This window comes from Zonotrichia leucophrys, chromosome 11 (assembly GCF_028769735.1).
Source record: "Zonotrichia leucophrys gambelii isolate GWCS_2022_RI chromosome 11, RI_Zleu_2.0, whole genome shotgun sequence".
Taxonomy (NCBI): Eukaryota; Metazoa; Chordata; class Aves; order Passeriformes; family Passerellidae; genus Zonotrichia; species Zonotrichia leucophrys.
Genome location: NC_088181.1, coordinates 2,742,157 through 2,756,018, shown reverse-complemented (window position 1 = coordinate 2,756,018; position 13,862 = coordinate 2,742,157). Strand labels below are relative to the sequence as shown.

Sequence of the window (13,862 nt, the reverse complement as noted above, 5' to 3'; positions counted from 1 at the left end):
TGTGATTTTTCTCGTGAGGAGGGGGAGGAAAAGCGTGTGCAGGGATTTCTCTCATTCTGGTTCCTCCCAAGGAACAGCCCCTCACAGCACTTCAGGAGTGCTGTGCAAGGACAGAGGTTTTATCCCATTATCCCAATTTAAAAACTCAGGAAAAGGATGGTTAAACACTGTCTCCAAATCATGTATTTATTTCGTATATGCCTTTTTTTATTTCATCACCTTCTACTCCTCCAAAGGGAGAAACAAACGGCTTTTAGGGGAATATTTCCATTGAAAAATTGGAAATATTTTCCCCAGGGGTGAGAAGGGGGAGGAAAAGCGTGTGCAGGGATTTCTCTCATTCCGGTTCCTCCCAAGGAACAGCCCCTCACAGCACTTTTGCCTCTGGAGGAAACATCTGTGGCCATGGCCACGTTCCTGAGGCAAACCCCCCTGCTTGGGAGGCTGCTGTGTACCAAAGGCTTTGATTTCCTGGTTGCCATCTCTTAAAGATTATCTGCCTCCCAGAAAAGGGCAGCATTTCCCATGTTCCCATGTGTAATGTCCGTGATGGCTGCTGTAAACATCATGCAACGTTTCCCCGGCCCTCCTCTGACATAGGTAGCAAAATCTCTGCTTTTCATCTTTTCAAAGCCCTGCAGAAATGTTTAGGGTCGTGTATCCTGCCATTGTTCTGGGCTGGGCATCCCACTGAAGTGCCTGGGAGAAATGAGTTCAGGATATGGATCTATCTCTGCTCCATCTCTGCTGCAGCCCCAGGAACATCCACATTTCACAGAGGGGAGGGCAGAGATGGCTCCTGATAGACTGGAGGCAACTGCTCCTTTGGAAAACAACAGCAGGACAGGCCAGAAACTCAGCCAAAGCTCTCAAAAAGCCTCAACCAAGCCTCTGCTGGGCTTTTCTTTGTGACATAAGTGATCCCAATGGAGATTTTGATACCTGGAGCATTGGGGTGGCTCTAATCCCACAGGTCCTCCTGCTCCAGAACTTTCCATGAAGATACCCAGCACCTGCCAGGCACAAACCACAGCTCCTGTGTGGGATCTCAGCACCTCAGGACTGAGGTGTCACCGAGAGCACCCTTGGGGGGCTCGGGAGTCCTGGAATGTTGCCAGAAGTGTCTGGTGGCTGGACTTTGATCCTACACAGGAGACGACACCTGTATGAGGACAGGAGGGTTTCACCGGGGTGAATGGTGAAGGGATTGGTTAATTAGAGGGTGAGACACAGGGTTTAGGATTTCTGTACAGGGGGGTTTAGAGAAGTAAGATGGAGGAATTGGGGCGTGTCCTGTCCTTCTTCTTCTTCTTCTTCTCCTCCATCTTCTGTGGTGATGGTGGCACTTTGGGATTGGTCATTACTGAAAGTGCACTGGGCAATAAGGGTGAAAGGTATTGGGGAAAATGATAAATATTGTACACGTAACCATGGGTATAAAGATAGGTGACTGTCCGGAGGGCAGCACAGTGTGCTCATGGCTGGCTGCTGAGCAGAGCTCTGTCGGGCCGAGAGAAAATCTTTTAGATAAACAATTAATAAACACCGAGACCGAGAAAAGAACTGAAGCCTCTTCTGTTCCTTTGATACGCGGGCTGCCCCAAGGCCACCCCGGGCCTTTCCAGGCCCTTCAAACAGCCGAAAACCGGACACTCCTGCTCTGGGAGACAAGGCACCAATGAGAACTTTTATACAGAATTTTCACAGAATTTTGTCCCAGGAACATCCACATTTTGCAGATGGCAAGGCAGAGATGGTTCTTCATAGACTGGTCATTCCCACCCCCTTGGAAAACAACAGGAGCACAGGCCAGAAACTCAGCAAAAGCTCTCAAAAAACCTCAACCAAGCGTCTCTTGGGATTTTCTGTGTGACAAAACTGATGTTCCCAACATTTTGTCTCCCAGGCGATACCTGGAGCCTTTGATCCCCCTGGTTCTCCTGCTCCAGAACTTTCCAGCACCTGCCAGGGACAAAGCACAGCTCCTGCTCTGGGAGATAAGACACAAAACAAATTTTTCCCCAAATATGCCACCTCCATCAGTGTCCAAGTCACCCAAATGTGTTCTCACCCCCTCCTCCCACACTCTGAGCCAAGCCAGGTTTACCTTTCCTTAAAGAATAAAACAAACAACACAGGGCAGTGAAATGGCCAGGGGGAAAGAGAAACATTCACGTGCTGAAAGCTGCCCCATTTCTAAGCATTACCAAACCCATGGCTACCACTCCTTCAGATTTCAGGGTGAATCATTGTTGAGACAAGAGCCATGGTTGTGTTTTTCAGAGGGATCTCAGAGTGTTTCCAGGCACCTGCACTGCTCAGGCTCTGCAGTGTGACATTTCCATCCCTGTGCAGGGATTTCTCCTCACCCCCACACAACTGCTGCAGCAAATTCTGCTCCAAAGGAGCTCCTGGTTCCCCCAAAGTCCCTGCAAAGCTTTCCAGGCCATGTCATCCTGCTTTCCCAGGTGTGGTTGTTTATTTTCGCAGTAATTAGCCTGAAGCTGAGCTGAGCCACAGAGCTGCACTTTCTGTGCCATTCCAAGGGTTTTGAGCTTTGCTGCTTTCAATAAAGGAAGGTCTGTGCTCAGGCTCCTGTTCTCACTGCCAAGCGGCACTGCCAGTGTCCCCACATCCCTTGCCATGATTTAACCATGGTTTGACCTCTGGAATTGCCATTTGCTCTCTGGTGTTGTTCCAGACATCTCTGAGGTGACCTGGAGAAGTGTGTGAGGAAAGGAAATCCCTGTTGATGGCACAGTGACACCCTCAGTGAAACTTTCCAAAGGATCTGCAGCTCCCCTGAAAAAAATTAATTAATTTTAAGACTGCAGTTGGAATATTTATCAGAAGTTGGATGAAGCAGAGCAACCACTGATTCATGGAATGGTTTGGGTTTGAAGGGACCTCAAAGCTCATCAAGGCAGGGACACCTTCCACCATCCCAGGCTGCTCCAAACCCCAGTGTCCAACCTGGCCTGGGCAATTCCAGGGGCAGCCACAGCTCCTCTGGGCACCCTGTGATAATGGAAATTTGGATATTAAACCAGAAGCTCAATAAGATTTATTCCTTCTGTTATGTTTTATTAATAATAAACCCAGAGGATCATTTAGATTGGAAAATACCCCCTGGGATCATCCAGTCCAACCACTGATATGAATATTCTGGTTTTAATTCCTTTCTGGATTTTGACAGGGAAAGTTACTAAAGAAAACAGGGCAGCCCTGTGCCTTTCCTCGCTCAACCTGAGAATTTCTAGGAATAACATCAGCTTCCAGCTGCAGAGCTGCTCTGGGGGCACCTCCTGCTCCTCAGGGCTCCTTTCATCCACCTGTTTGATCCCTGAGGATGATTCCTTGTGCAAAGATTCCTTGGCAGGGATAAAGCCCCCGGGAGCATCCCAGCACTGCCTTTTCTTTTCCTGCAGAGCATCAGGCAGGAGTTATGCTTGGAAAGGGAACAGATGTTCAGGTGTGGCCTCCCAAAAGCATTGCAGAAATTGAAGTCCCCTTCCAAAAGTGACAAGAGCTGTTCTTTAACCCCCTGAGGTGCACAGATCCCAAATATTTTGGTTTTGAGGGAGAAATCAGGTGCTTACTGATTCTTATGGATCTCAGCCTTTATACCTGCTAAGAACTTGGTGCCAAACTCATCCCTTGGTATCCCAAATACCCAGGTAAGATTCCAGGTGTTGCTCCCACAGGTTAAATCTTCAAGGTTTTCTGCAAATCTGGATAATCCAGCCCATCTGAGAGCATCCTGTGTCAGGTGCCTGTACCCATGGATTACTCCATGCTTTTCCATGCCAGCTATTCCCATCTGTCCCACCTGGACACGGAAAAGGTTTGATCCCAAAGTGTTCCATAAAGGAGTTTCACCTGGTGTGAGGATGGGATAAAGGGGATATTCCCCCTCACAGGTCTGGATGCCAGAAGGGGAAAATGAAAATAAAATAAATACATTTAAAAAGAGATTTTAAAAATTAATTAATAAAGAAAAACCCCGAGACTTTTAGCATCCACCAGGTGGGGAAAGGCTCCAAACCGGCCCCACCTGGACGGGCTTGGAGCCAAATTTTGGGGCAGCCGCGGGCCGGCGCTCCCGCTCGCTGCCGCCAGGTGGCGCTGCCGGCACGGGAACGGCACCGCCCCCCCCAAACCCACCGGGATCGACAATCCCACCGGGATCATCCCGAATTTATCACCGGGATCATCCGGATTTATCAACAGGATCATCCCGATATCACCGGGATCATCCCAAATATATCACTGGAATCATCCAAACCCACCAGGATCATCCGAATTTATCACTGGGATCATCCGGATATATCACCGGGATCATCCCAAATATATCACCGGGATCATCGGGATATATCACCGGGATCATCCGGATATATCACTGAGATCATCAGGATATCACTGGGATCATCCAAACCCACCAGGATCATCCGAATTTGTCACCGGGATCATCCGGATATCACCGGGATCATCCCAGTCCCACCGGGATCATCCGGATATCAATGGGATCATCCGGGTATCACCAGGATCATCCGAATATATCATCAGGATCATCCCAAACCCACCGGGATCATCCAGATATATCACCAGGATCATCCAAATCCTCCTGGGATCATTTGGATATCACCAAGATCATCCAGATCCCACCAGGATCATCCAGATCCCACCAGGATCTTCCAAACCCACTGGGATCTTTTAACACCCCCAGGATTGTCCAAATCCCACCAGGATCATCCAGATCTCACTGGGATCATCCAGCATCCACCAGGATAATCCAACACCCCGGGATCATCTAGATCCCCCACCCCCCCCCGGGATCATCCAAACCCACTGGCATCTTCCAACATCCCCAGGATCATCCAACCCCTGCCAGGATCCAAATCCCATCCCACCAGGATCATCCAGCAGCCCAGACATCATTCAACAGCCCTGGGATCATCCAAACCCACTGGGATCTTCCAAACCCCTAAGGATCCCTTAAACCCACCCGGGATTGTCCAAAAGCCCCCAGGATCCCTCAAGTCCCAGGACCCCTCAGCCCCTGGGGATCCCTCCAATTGTCCCACAGGATGCTCCAATCCTCTGGGATCATCCAATGTCCTCAGGACCCTCCAGAACCCCCAAGACCCTCCAAACCCCAAGGATCCCTGAAAGACCCCTCAGCACCATCCCCACCCCGATGCTGCCTCCCAAAAATGCTGCAGATCATCCCAATGGACCTTCCCAAAAATGTGTGCCCCCCAACAGGGGACCCAGCCTCACATCCCCTCTTCCAGGCCTTCCTTGGGATCCCTGCCCCATCCCTGTGCTCCCTCCAGCTCTGTCCCCACGTGGGGCTCACAAACACCCCTGGGGACACGAGCCCACGAGCAGGTGACAGTGACAGACACAGCTCCAGCTCCATGGGGGCCTTGTGGGGATGGGGGGAAACATCCTGGGAGGAGCAGAGGGAAGCACCAGAATCTTCTGGATTTGCCAGAATTTGCCACCAGAATCCCTGCACAAGGGACACCAATATTTCCTGATCCAGAGGGGACAACCTGCCTGGAGACACCAGGCCCTGTTTGTCATCACACTCCAAAATCTTATCCCTGTAGAAAATTTTATCCCTGGGCAACTTCATCCCTGTAGAAAATTACTGGGCAATTCCATCCCTGTAAAAAAAAAAAAAATCCTGGGCAATTCCATCCCTCTAGAAAATTCCTGGACAATTCTATCCCTCTAGAAAATTCCTGGGTAACTCCAACCCTCTAGAAAATTCCTGGGCAATTCCATCCCTCTAGAAAATTCCTGGACAATTCTATCCCTCTAGAAAATTCCTGGGTAACTCCAACCCTCTAGAAAATTCCTGGGCAATTCCATCCCTCTAGAAAATTCCTGGACAATTTTATCCCTCTAGAAAATTCCTGGGTAACTCCAACCCTCTAGAAAATTCCTGGGCAATTTCATCCCTCTAGAAAATTCCTGGGCAATTCCATCCCTGTAGAAAGTTCCTGGGCCTGCACAGGACATCAGCAATGAGAAGCTGTTTCCTGAAGTAGAAATGCCAAAACCCCAAAAGAAAATGGGTTATTTCCCCTTAGGATTGGGGTGTGAGGATGAGGAGCAGGGAGCTGGTGCTGAGCTGAGCCCCAGCAGCTGAGCTCAGCCAGATCTGAGCCTTTCCAGCAGCAAATCCCACATTTCTGAGCAAGCCCTGCCTCGCTGCTCTCCCAGGGCTCCCACAGCATTTCTGGGCAAGTTTATCCCTCCTCACCTCCTCTCAGAGCCCAACCACTCCTGGAAATGCACAAACAGCTTGGGGTTTGCCTAAAAAATACTGGGGTTTGCTGAAAATACTGGGAAAAATCCCATTGGGCTTTGCAGATGGAGAGTTGGGGGGTTTGCAGGGGCTGGGGGGCTTTTGCAGGAATTGGGAGGATTTTGCCTTGGGGTTTGCCATCCTGGGGCTGAATTTTGGGAAACCATGGCTTTTGCAGATGAGATTTGGGGGGTTTTGCAGGATGGGGATTTTGCAGATGGAGAACTGGGTTTCTTGCAGGAGCTGGGGGGTTTTGCAGATGGAGAGTTGGGGTTTTGCAGATGGAGAGTTGGGGGTTTTGCAGATGAGAGTTGGGGTTTTGCAGATGGAGATTGGGGGTTTTGCAGATGCGAGTGGGGTTTTGCAGATGCAGAATTGGGGTTTTGCAGACTGAGGTTACGAGGAAATTGGGGGTTTTGCAGATGGAGAATTGGGGGTTTTGCAGATGCAGAATTGGGGGTTTTGCAGATGGAGAGTTTGGAGGTTTTGCAGATGGAGAATTGGGGGTTTTGCAGATGGAGAGTTGGGGGTTTTGCAGATGGAGAATTGGGGGTTTTGCAGATGCAGAATTGGGGGTTTGCAGATGGAGAGTTTGGGGTTTTGCAGATGGAGAATTGGGGGTTTTGCAGATGCAGAATTGGGGGTTTTGCAGAGCTGGGGGTTTTACAGATGAAAATTGGGGGTTTTACAGATGGAGAATTGGGGGTTTTGCAGATGGAGAGTTGGGGTTTTGCAGATGCAGAATTGGGGGTTTGCAGATGCAGAATTGGGGGTTTTGCATGGAGTGGGGGTTTTACAGATGCAGATTGGGGGTTTTGCAGATGAAGATTGGGGGTTTTGCAGATGGAGAATTGGGGGTTTGCAGATGAGATTGGGGTTTTACAGATGTAGAATTGGGGGTTTGCAGATGCAGAATTGGGGGTTTGCAGATGCAGAGTTGGGGGTTTTGCAGATGAAGAATTGGGGGTTTTGCAGATGCAGAATTGGGGGTTTTGCAGATGGAGAATTGGGGGTTTTACAGATGCAGAATTGGGGTTTTGCAGATGCAGAGTTGGGGGTTTTGCAGGAGCTCGGGGGTTTTACAGATGGAGAATTGGGGGTTTTGCAGATGCAGAATTGGGGGTTTTGCAGATGCAGAATTGGGGTTTTGCAGATGGAGAATTGGGGGTTTGCAGATGCAGAGTTGGGGGTTTTGCAGATGGAGAATTGGGGGTTTTACAGATGGAGAATTGGGGGTTTTGCAGATGGAGAATTGGGGTTTGCAGATGCAGAATTGGGGGTTTTACAGATGCAGAATTGGGGGTTTGCAGATGGAGAATCGGGGGTTTGCAGATGGAGAATTGGGGGTTTGACAGATGCAGAACTGGGGTTTTGCAGATGGAGAATTGGGGGTTTTGCAGATGCAGAATTGGGGGTTTGCAGATGCAGATTGGGGTTTTGCAGATGCAGAGTTGGGGTTTTGCAGAGCTGGGGGTTTTACAGATGCAGAGTTGGGGTTTTGCAGATGCAGAATTTGGGGTTTTGCAGATGGAGAATTGGGGGTTTGCAGATGCAGAGTTGGGGGTTTTGCAGGAGCTGGGGGGTTTTGGTCCCTCCTGGCTGCTGGAGGGCTCTGGGATGGAGAGCTCCTGTTTAGACTGAGCTCACTGGCTTGAGGAATATGTGGCGTCCCCGGAATGCAGCTGCTCTGTTTTTCCAGGTTTGGAAAGCCACGGGAGGGAGAGGAATGAATCACATCAGGCTTTGGTGGGGGGCAGATACAGAACCCCTGCGAGCTGGGCCTGAGCCTCACAAGGTGCTGCCTGCCCTGCCCGGCCAAACAGGACCCAAAATCAACCCCAAATCTACCCAAATTCCACCCAAAATCAACCCAAAGGGATGAAAACAAACCTTGGGAGTGACAGTGGCATTTCAAGGAGCTGAGCTCCTAACCCTGGACCATTATTGAAGCCACACCTAGTACAGATATTTGCTTCAGGAGTAAAAAACCTTCTGGTTGCAGCTTGTATCTAAAAGGATGGAGACAACGTGCTCACCTCTAACAGGGATGTGGGAAAGATCAGCCCAGAAAAGCATAAAAATCAGGAAAATCAATAATGCTGCAGGCAGATTGCTGCTGGTTTAAAGAGATCTAAAATAATATTTAAAACCCCCCAAAACATTTACAAAATTTATAAAAAAACACCAAAACCCCCACAATGCTCCTCAAAAAAAATCCAGAAAACAACAATAAAAACCCCACTCTGAAAAGGCCTCCCCAGCTCTAATAAAGCTTTGCTTAATTACAATAATATTATAAATTTTTCCCTTGTTACAGCGAACTTGGATTTTAATTAAGCTGGGCTAATTAGTGTGCAGTGATTAAATTTCCCTCTCTAAAGGCAGAAATCCACAACCACGTAATCAGATTAATTCCCCTGCATCTCTTTTTTATGGGCGTTAATATTGAATATTAATAGAGACAGATTGGCCCACGAATTAAAGCAAAAAATTCTGGATACTGGTGGATCCTGAATTAGCCAAAATCCTTTAAAACTTCACAGGAAAATACAAATATTTAAATGCAGATTTATCACTGCCCTGTGCACAACGGAGATGGTGCGGTTGATCTGCTTAATTTTTATCCTGTTTATTAATTCCTAATAATTTGAGTTAATTTGGGTAGTGCGTCGATTATAAATTTTATTATTTTTCATCGGAAAATAAATAATTTTCTGCGTCGGATATTTTCGGATGGAGGAGAGAAAAAGGAACAGGAAAATTCCGATGAGGAGAGAAGGGCCGGAAAATTCCCGGGATGGAGGAGGAGGAAAAAGGAGCCGCGGGTTTCATCCCGGCAGCCTCACGCCTGGAATTCGAGGGAGAGGCAAAGAGCTGTCAAACAGCGCCTTTAGCCTTGGAAAAAAAAATGGAATAATCCTAATAATAAAAAGCTAAAAATAAAAAGCACCGCCGCTTTTCCTCCTCGTGCGTTTCAATAGCCTCAATTGAAATATTTCCCAGCAGGGAAATTGGCAAGCAGGACTTTACCAAGGTGAAAAAACCCTAAAAAGCCGATTTTGAGTCTGTGCCGGGATAGGGAATTATTGCCCGAGGGTTTGCAGGGCCGGACTCCTCATTAATTAAGCTTAATTACACTGCATGCTCGTTTATTTGCTGCTCATACAATCGTGAAGCCCATGTACAAATAACATACAGGTTTTATTTCGGGATTTTTTTTTCCTTTAGGGACAAAACGTACACAAAAAAAAAAAAAAAACGAAAAAATCAAAAAAACAAACCCACATAATTACAATTTTATACAGTGCAGAAAGAATTAAAATAGGTGTCACCGAACTGTACAACGTCAGGGTGGAAAAAAAAAATAGAGAGGGGAGGGAGGGGAATAATCCTTCATTATATATATATTTCTATAAAAACATATGGAGGATTGTCTTTACACAGAGACCACGGTCGCTTGCAAATTTACAAAGGTTAACTAAAAAAACCCAAATCTATATGGCAAATATTGCCAACAGAGATTCCCCGATTTAATACTGATCAACTGAGACTATTCGTGTCTCGATTATTAGCAACAACAACAACAACAAAAAAGAATTGTAGAATAAATAACAGGATGAGCATGGCTGTCTCTTTCCAAAGTGCCTTGTTCTCTCTGCATAGGGTCTGATCCTGCAGTCTTTATGCAGGCAAAAAAACCCAAAATTCATAGTTCCAAAAAATCCCTCTGAGAGATTTTTTTTGCCCGCTGGGTGTTGGCCGGCAAAAAAAAAAAAAAAAAATTCAAAAAAAAAAAGGAAGGAAAAAAAAATTTTAAAAGTATTTTTTTCCGGGCTCGAAGTGAGACAGCACCGAGGGGATTTGAGTTCGGGGTCTTTTCCAGCCCTGGTGGCATCGCTCACCGCCAACTCCCAAACTGAGTTTGCAATTTTTTTTTTGTTTTTAAAGAAGCATCAAAACCTCATTTGGCAAAGCCTCACCCCAAACTCGCAGCCGGGGCTTTCGGGACAGACAGACGGACACGGGGGCTGCTTTTGCTTTCTCCTCCATCCCTCCCCGAGCAGAAGAAGGAGGCACAGACGGGCTCGATGCTCAGCTCGCTGCCGGAGCTCAGGTCCGTTCCTGCTGCCCGAAGCCAGGCTGGGACATGGGACAGGCGACAGGGGACATGGGACATCCCCTGGCACCCTGAGCGTCCCGAGGGAGGCACCCAGAGCGTCCTGGGGGATGCTCAGGGCCCGGCTCCGGTCCATTCCTGCTGCCCAAAGCCTTGCTGGGACATGGGGACATAGGACATGGGACATCCCCTGGCACCCAGAGCGTCCTGGGGGATGCTCAGCGCCCATCTCCGGTCTGTTCCTGCTGCCCAAAGCCAGGTTGGGACATGGGACATGGCACACGGGACATCCCCTGGCACCCGGAGCGTCCTGGGGGATGCTCATGGCCCGGCTCCGGCCCCAGGAGCGGGGTTTGTCCGGCCCGGCTCCTCACATAACGCACGGCTTGATGTCCTGGTATGTCACTTGTTGGTGGTAATAGGAGCCGCTGCCCGCCGAATGCATGGAGGAGGAGGCCATGGCGTTGAAAGAGAAGACGAATTCCTTTCGGTCGCACATGCTCGGAGACTGCGAGTGATACCGCGGGATGCCTGCGGGACGGGGGAGAGATGGTCAGCAGCGCCAAGAAGTTCAGCAGGAGAGGGTGAACAACATCCCAGCAACGCGGGATGGGGTTTAAAAAAATCCCAACAACCCAACCCGCCCGCCCGGCCCGCTCCGAGCGCGGATTTGGGGCTGTTTTGGCACATTGGGATCCGCGGGTGCAGGTGCGGCAGAGAGAGCCCCGGGACGGCGATTCCCTGCCCGGCCCGAGGGCGCTGCGAGCAGAAGGGATTTGCCTCGGGTTTAGGGTTTTTTGGTTTTGTTTCGACACTTGGATTTATTTTCTTTCGCCCAGGCTGCTTTTCCCAGCGCCTCGGCCCGTGCGGGAAATGCGCCGGGTGCGGAGCGGGGCAGCTCCGGGAGCGGCGGTGGGGCCGAGAGCCGCCGGGAGCGGGGCTGTTCCCGCCGCCCCTTCCGCCACCTCGGCATGGAAAAGCGCCCCGGGAATTGGGGGTGCCCTGGGCAGGGGGTGCCCTGCCCCGGAGCGCTCCCGCTGCTCTTTTAGGTGAAAATCGGAGCGATTCCGTGAAGGCCGCGCACGGGCCCGGGGGCTCCTCGGGGCGGATTCCCAGCTCCGTTTTCCAGAGGCCCTGGATGCGCTGAGCTCCGGGAACCGCCCCGGGACTGGAGGGTGCCCGTGGTGGGCACTGCCCGGGGTTCTGCCCGGGTTCTGCAGCTCCGGCCCGGCCCGGCTGGTGCATTTCCCCGTTTCGCTTTGTGTTTTTGACCCGTTTGTTCTCCGCTTCGCAGCCGTTCCTGTCAGGCACGTCCCGCTCCCCCGAAGGCCCGGGGTGATGGGCAGGGACCCCCAAATCTGCCCCACCACCCGCCCATGACTCGGGGGCTCCCCCGTGCCACGAGAGCTCCGCAGCCACCGCAGCCCGAGCGGAATTTGGGCAGCAAAGCGAAACCCAGCGCTGGCCTCGTCCCTTTCGAGGCCTGTTCCCGGCCAAACACCATCTCCGCTCCAAGCCTCAGGGCAAATGCAGCCCCGACAGCTCCAGGGACGAGACTGAGCCGGGGTTTTGGGGAGCGGGAGGATTTGGGGAATCCAGGCCAGGGGATTCGGCTTGGCCGGCGGATGGAGTGAGGTGATGGGCCTGGAAAACACGGCCTTGAGATGTGCGAAAAACACAGCTGATGGCGGGGAAGGGGCTGGGGTGGCACAGGGTGGGATGGCGATGGGGAATTCCTCCCTTTTCCCTCCAAGTGCCGATGGAGGTGGGAGAGCCCAAGGGAGCATTCCTGGCCTCTCCTTCCCGCAGCTCCCCGCTGCTTGAGCCCACCGGCCTTAGGCCTGGGGCGGCCCTGGACGTGAGGGAGCCGCCGGGAAAAACGAAGCCCCGACCCCGCAGCGGGGAGAGCCCCGACGGGCTGACCCCGGGAAAGGAGACGAGCAGCGAGGACAAGGCATCTTCCCCTCGGGACCAGCATTAAAGCCGCCCACCAAGCGGGATCCCGGCTGGCAGCGGCACCGCCGGGATCCAGGCGGGGCCCGCAGCCCCGGCCGAGCCCCGTTTGCGCGGGTGCCCCTCGCGCGTGGCCGCGCCTTACCTTGGAGGTCGGCGGTGTTGTGGCTGTTCTGGTGCAGGTAGGGCTGGTCCAGGGAATGCGTGGAGAGGCTGGAGGAGAGCGGGTTGGCCGTGGGGTTGCAGGGCGACAGGGGCTGCTGCTTGATGTAGGACGCGCCGGTGTTGAGGGCCGCCGAGGCGCTGGGCGCCCACGCCGAGGCCGAGCTGGAGTAAACCGAGTGCGGCTCCATCACACCGCCGGCGGGGAGCAACGGGGACGCGGGCACGGAGCTGTCGTGGTGCGGGTATTCCCCGGCCGAGGAGCCGGTGCAGCCGCCCATGTAGCTGTGCCCACCGTTGGCGGGCAGGTGGGGCACGGAGTGTCCCGCCAGGCCCATCCCCTCCACGTTGCTGGACAAATGCCCGTTCATCATCCCCAAGCCCCCTTCGAGGGAGAGGCTGTTGGGGGGGCAGGAGAGCCCGCCGGCCGAGCCCTGGAAGCCGTAGCTGTCGGGGAGGTGGTTGAAGCTGAGCCCGTTCATCATGCTGTACATGGGCTTCAGCGCCTGGCATTTCCTCCGGAACCCGCGGGGCCGGCGGCGGAACGAGCCCTCCTCGAACATGAACTCGCTGGCCGGGTCGATGGTCCAGTAGTGGCCCTTGCCCGGGCGTCCCAAGCCCTTGGGCAGCTTGATGAAGCACTCGTTGAGCGAGAGGTTGTGGCGCACCGAGTTTTTCCAGCCCTGGTAGGAGCCTCGGAAGAAAGGGAAGCGGCTCTGCAAGAACTGGTAGATCTCGCTGAGGGTCAGGCGTTTGGAGGGAGAGCTCTGGATAGCCATGACGATGAGGGCGATGTAGGAATAAGGCGGCTTCTCCGGCCGCCGGATCCCCGCGTTCGTCTTCTTCGCCTTGGGGCCGCCGCCGCCCGGGGCCCCGCCGCTGCCCGGGGCGCTGCCGGCCGCGCCGCCGGTCCCCGCGGAGGCGGCGTCCATGGCCGAGCTCTGCGGCTGCTTCTCAGCCACCGAGGACATGGGGCCGTAGCTGCTCTGCACCGGAGGAGGAGGGGGCTGAGAGGACAGAGCCTGCTGCGCTTCTGCAGTCATCTACGGCCAGGTCCGCGGCGGCCAGCCCCAGCCCCGGCCCTCCTCCTCCTCCTCCTGCTGCCGCCCCCCCAGCGCCCCCGCGAAAGGCCGCGCTGCTGGGGGCTCGCCACTCACCCACCGCCCTCCCTGCGGCGTCCTCCCGGCCCCCCGGCGGCTTCGCTTTCCACCGGGAGACTTCACCCCTCCGTGGATAAACAAATGGAAGCGACGACACCCCCCACCCCCCCTTTGCCTCCTCCTCCTCCTCCCACTTTATCCCTAAATCCGA

The 13,862-nt window shown here is 52.7% G+C and overlaps 1 protein-coding gene across 1 annotated transcript; it reads right to left on the bottom strand.

The window, feature by feature from the left end:
* Window positions 1-10,806: 10,806 nt before the first annotated feature.
* FOXF1 (forkhead box F1) lies at window positions 10,807-13,594 on the bottom strand. The gene is made up of 2 exons (XM_064723270.1): window positions 12,535-13,594; window positions 10,807-10,967 (listed from the first exon to the last, which is right to left on the bottom strand). The coding sequence occupies exons 1-2, from the start codon at window positions 13,592-13,594 to the stop codon at window positions 10,807-10,809; spliced, it is 1,221 nt and encodes a 406-aa protein (XP_064579340.1).
* Between the last annotated feature and the right edge of the window lie 268 nt (window positions 13,595-13,862).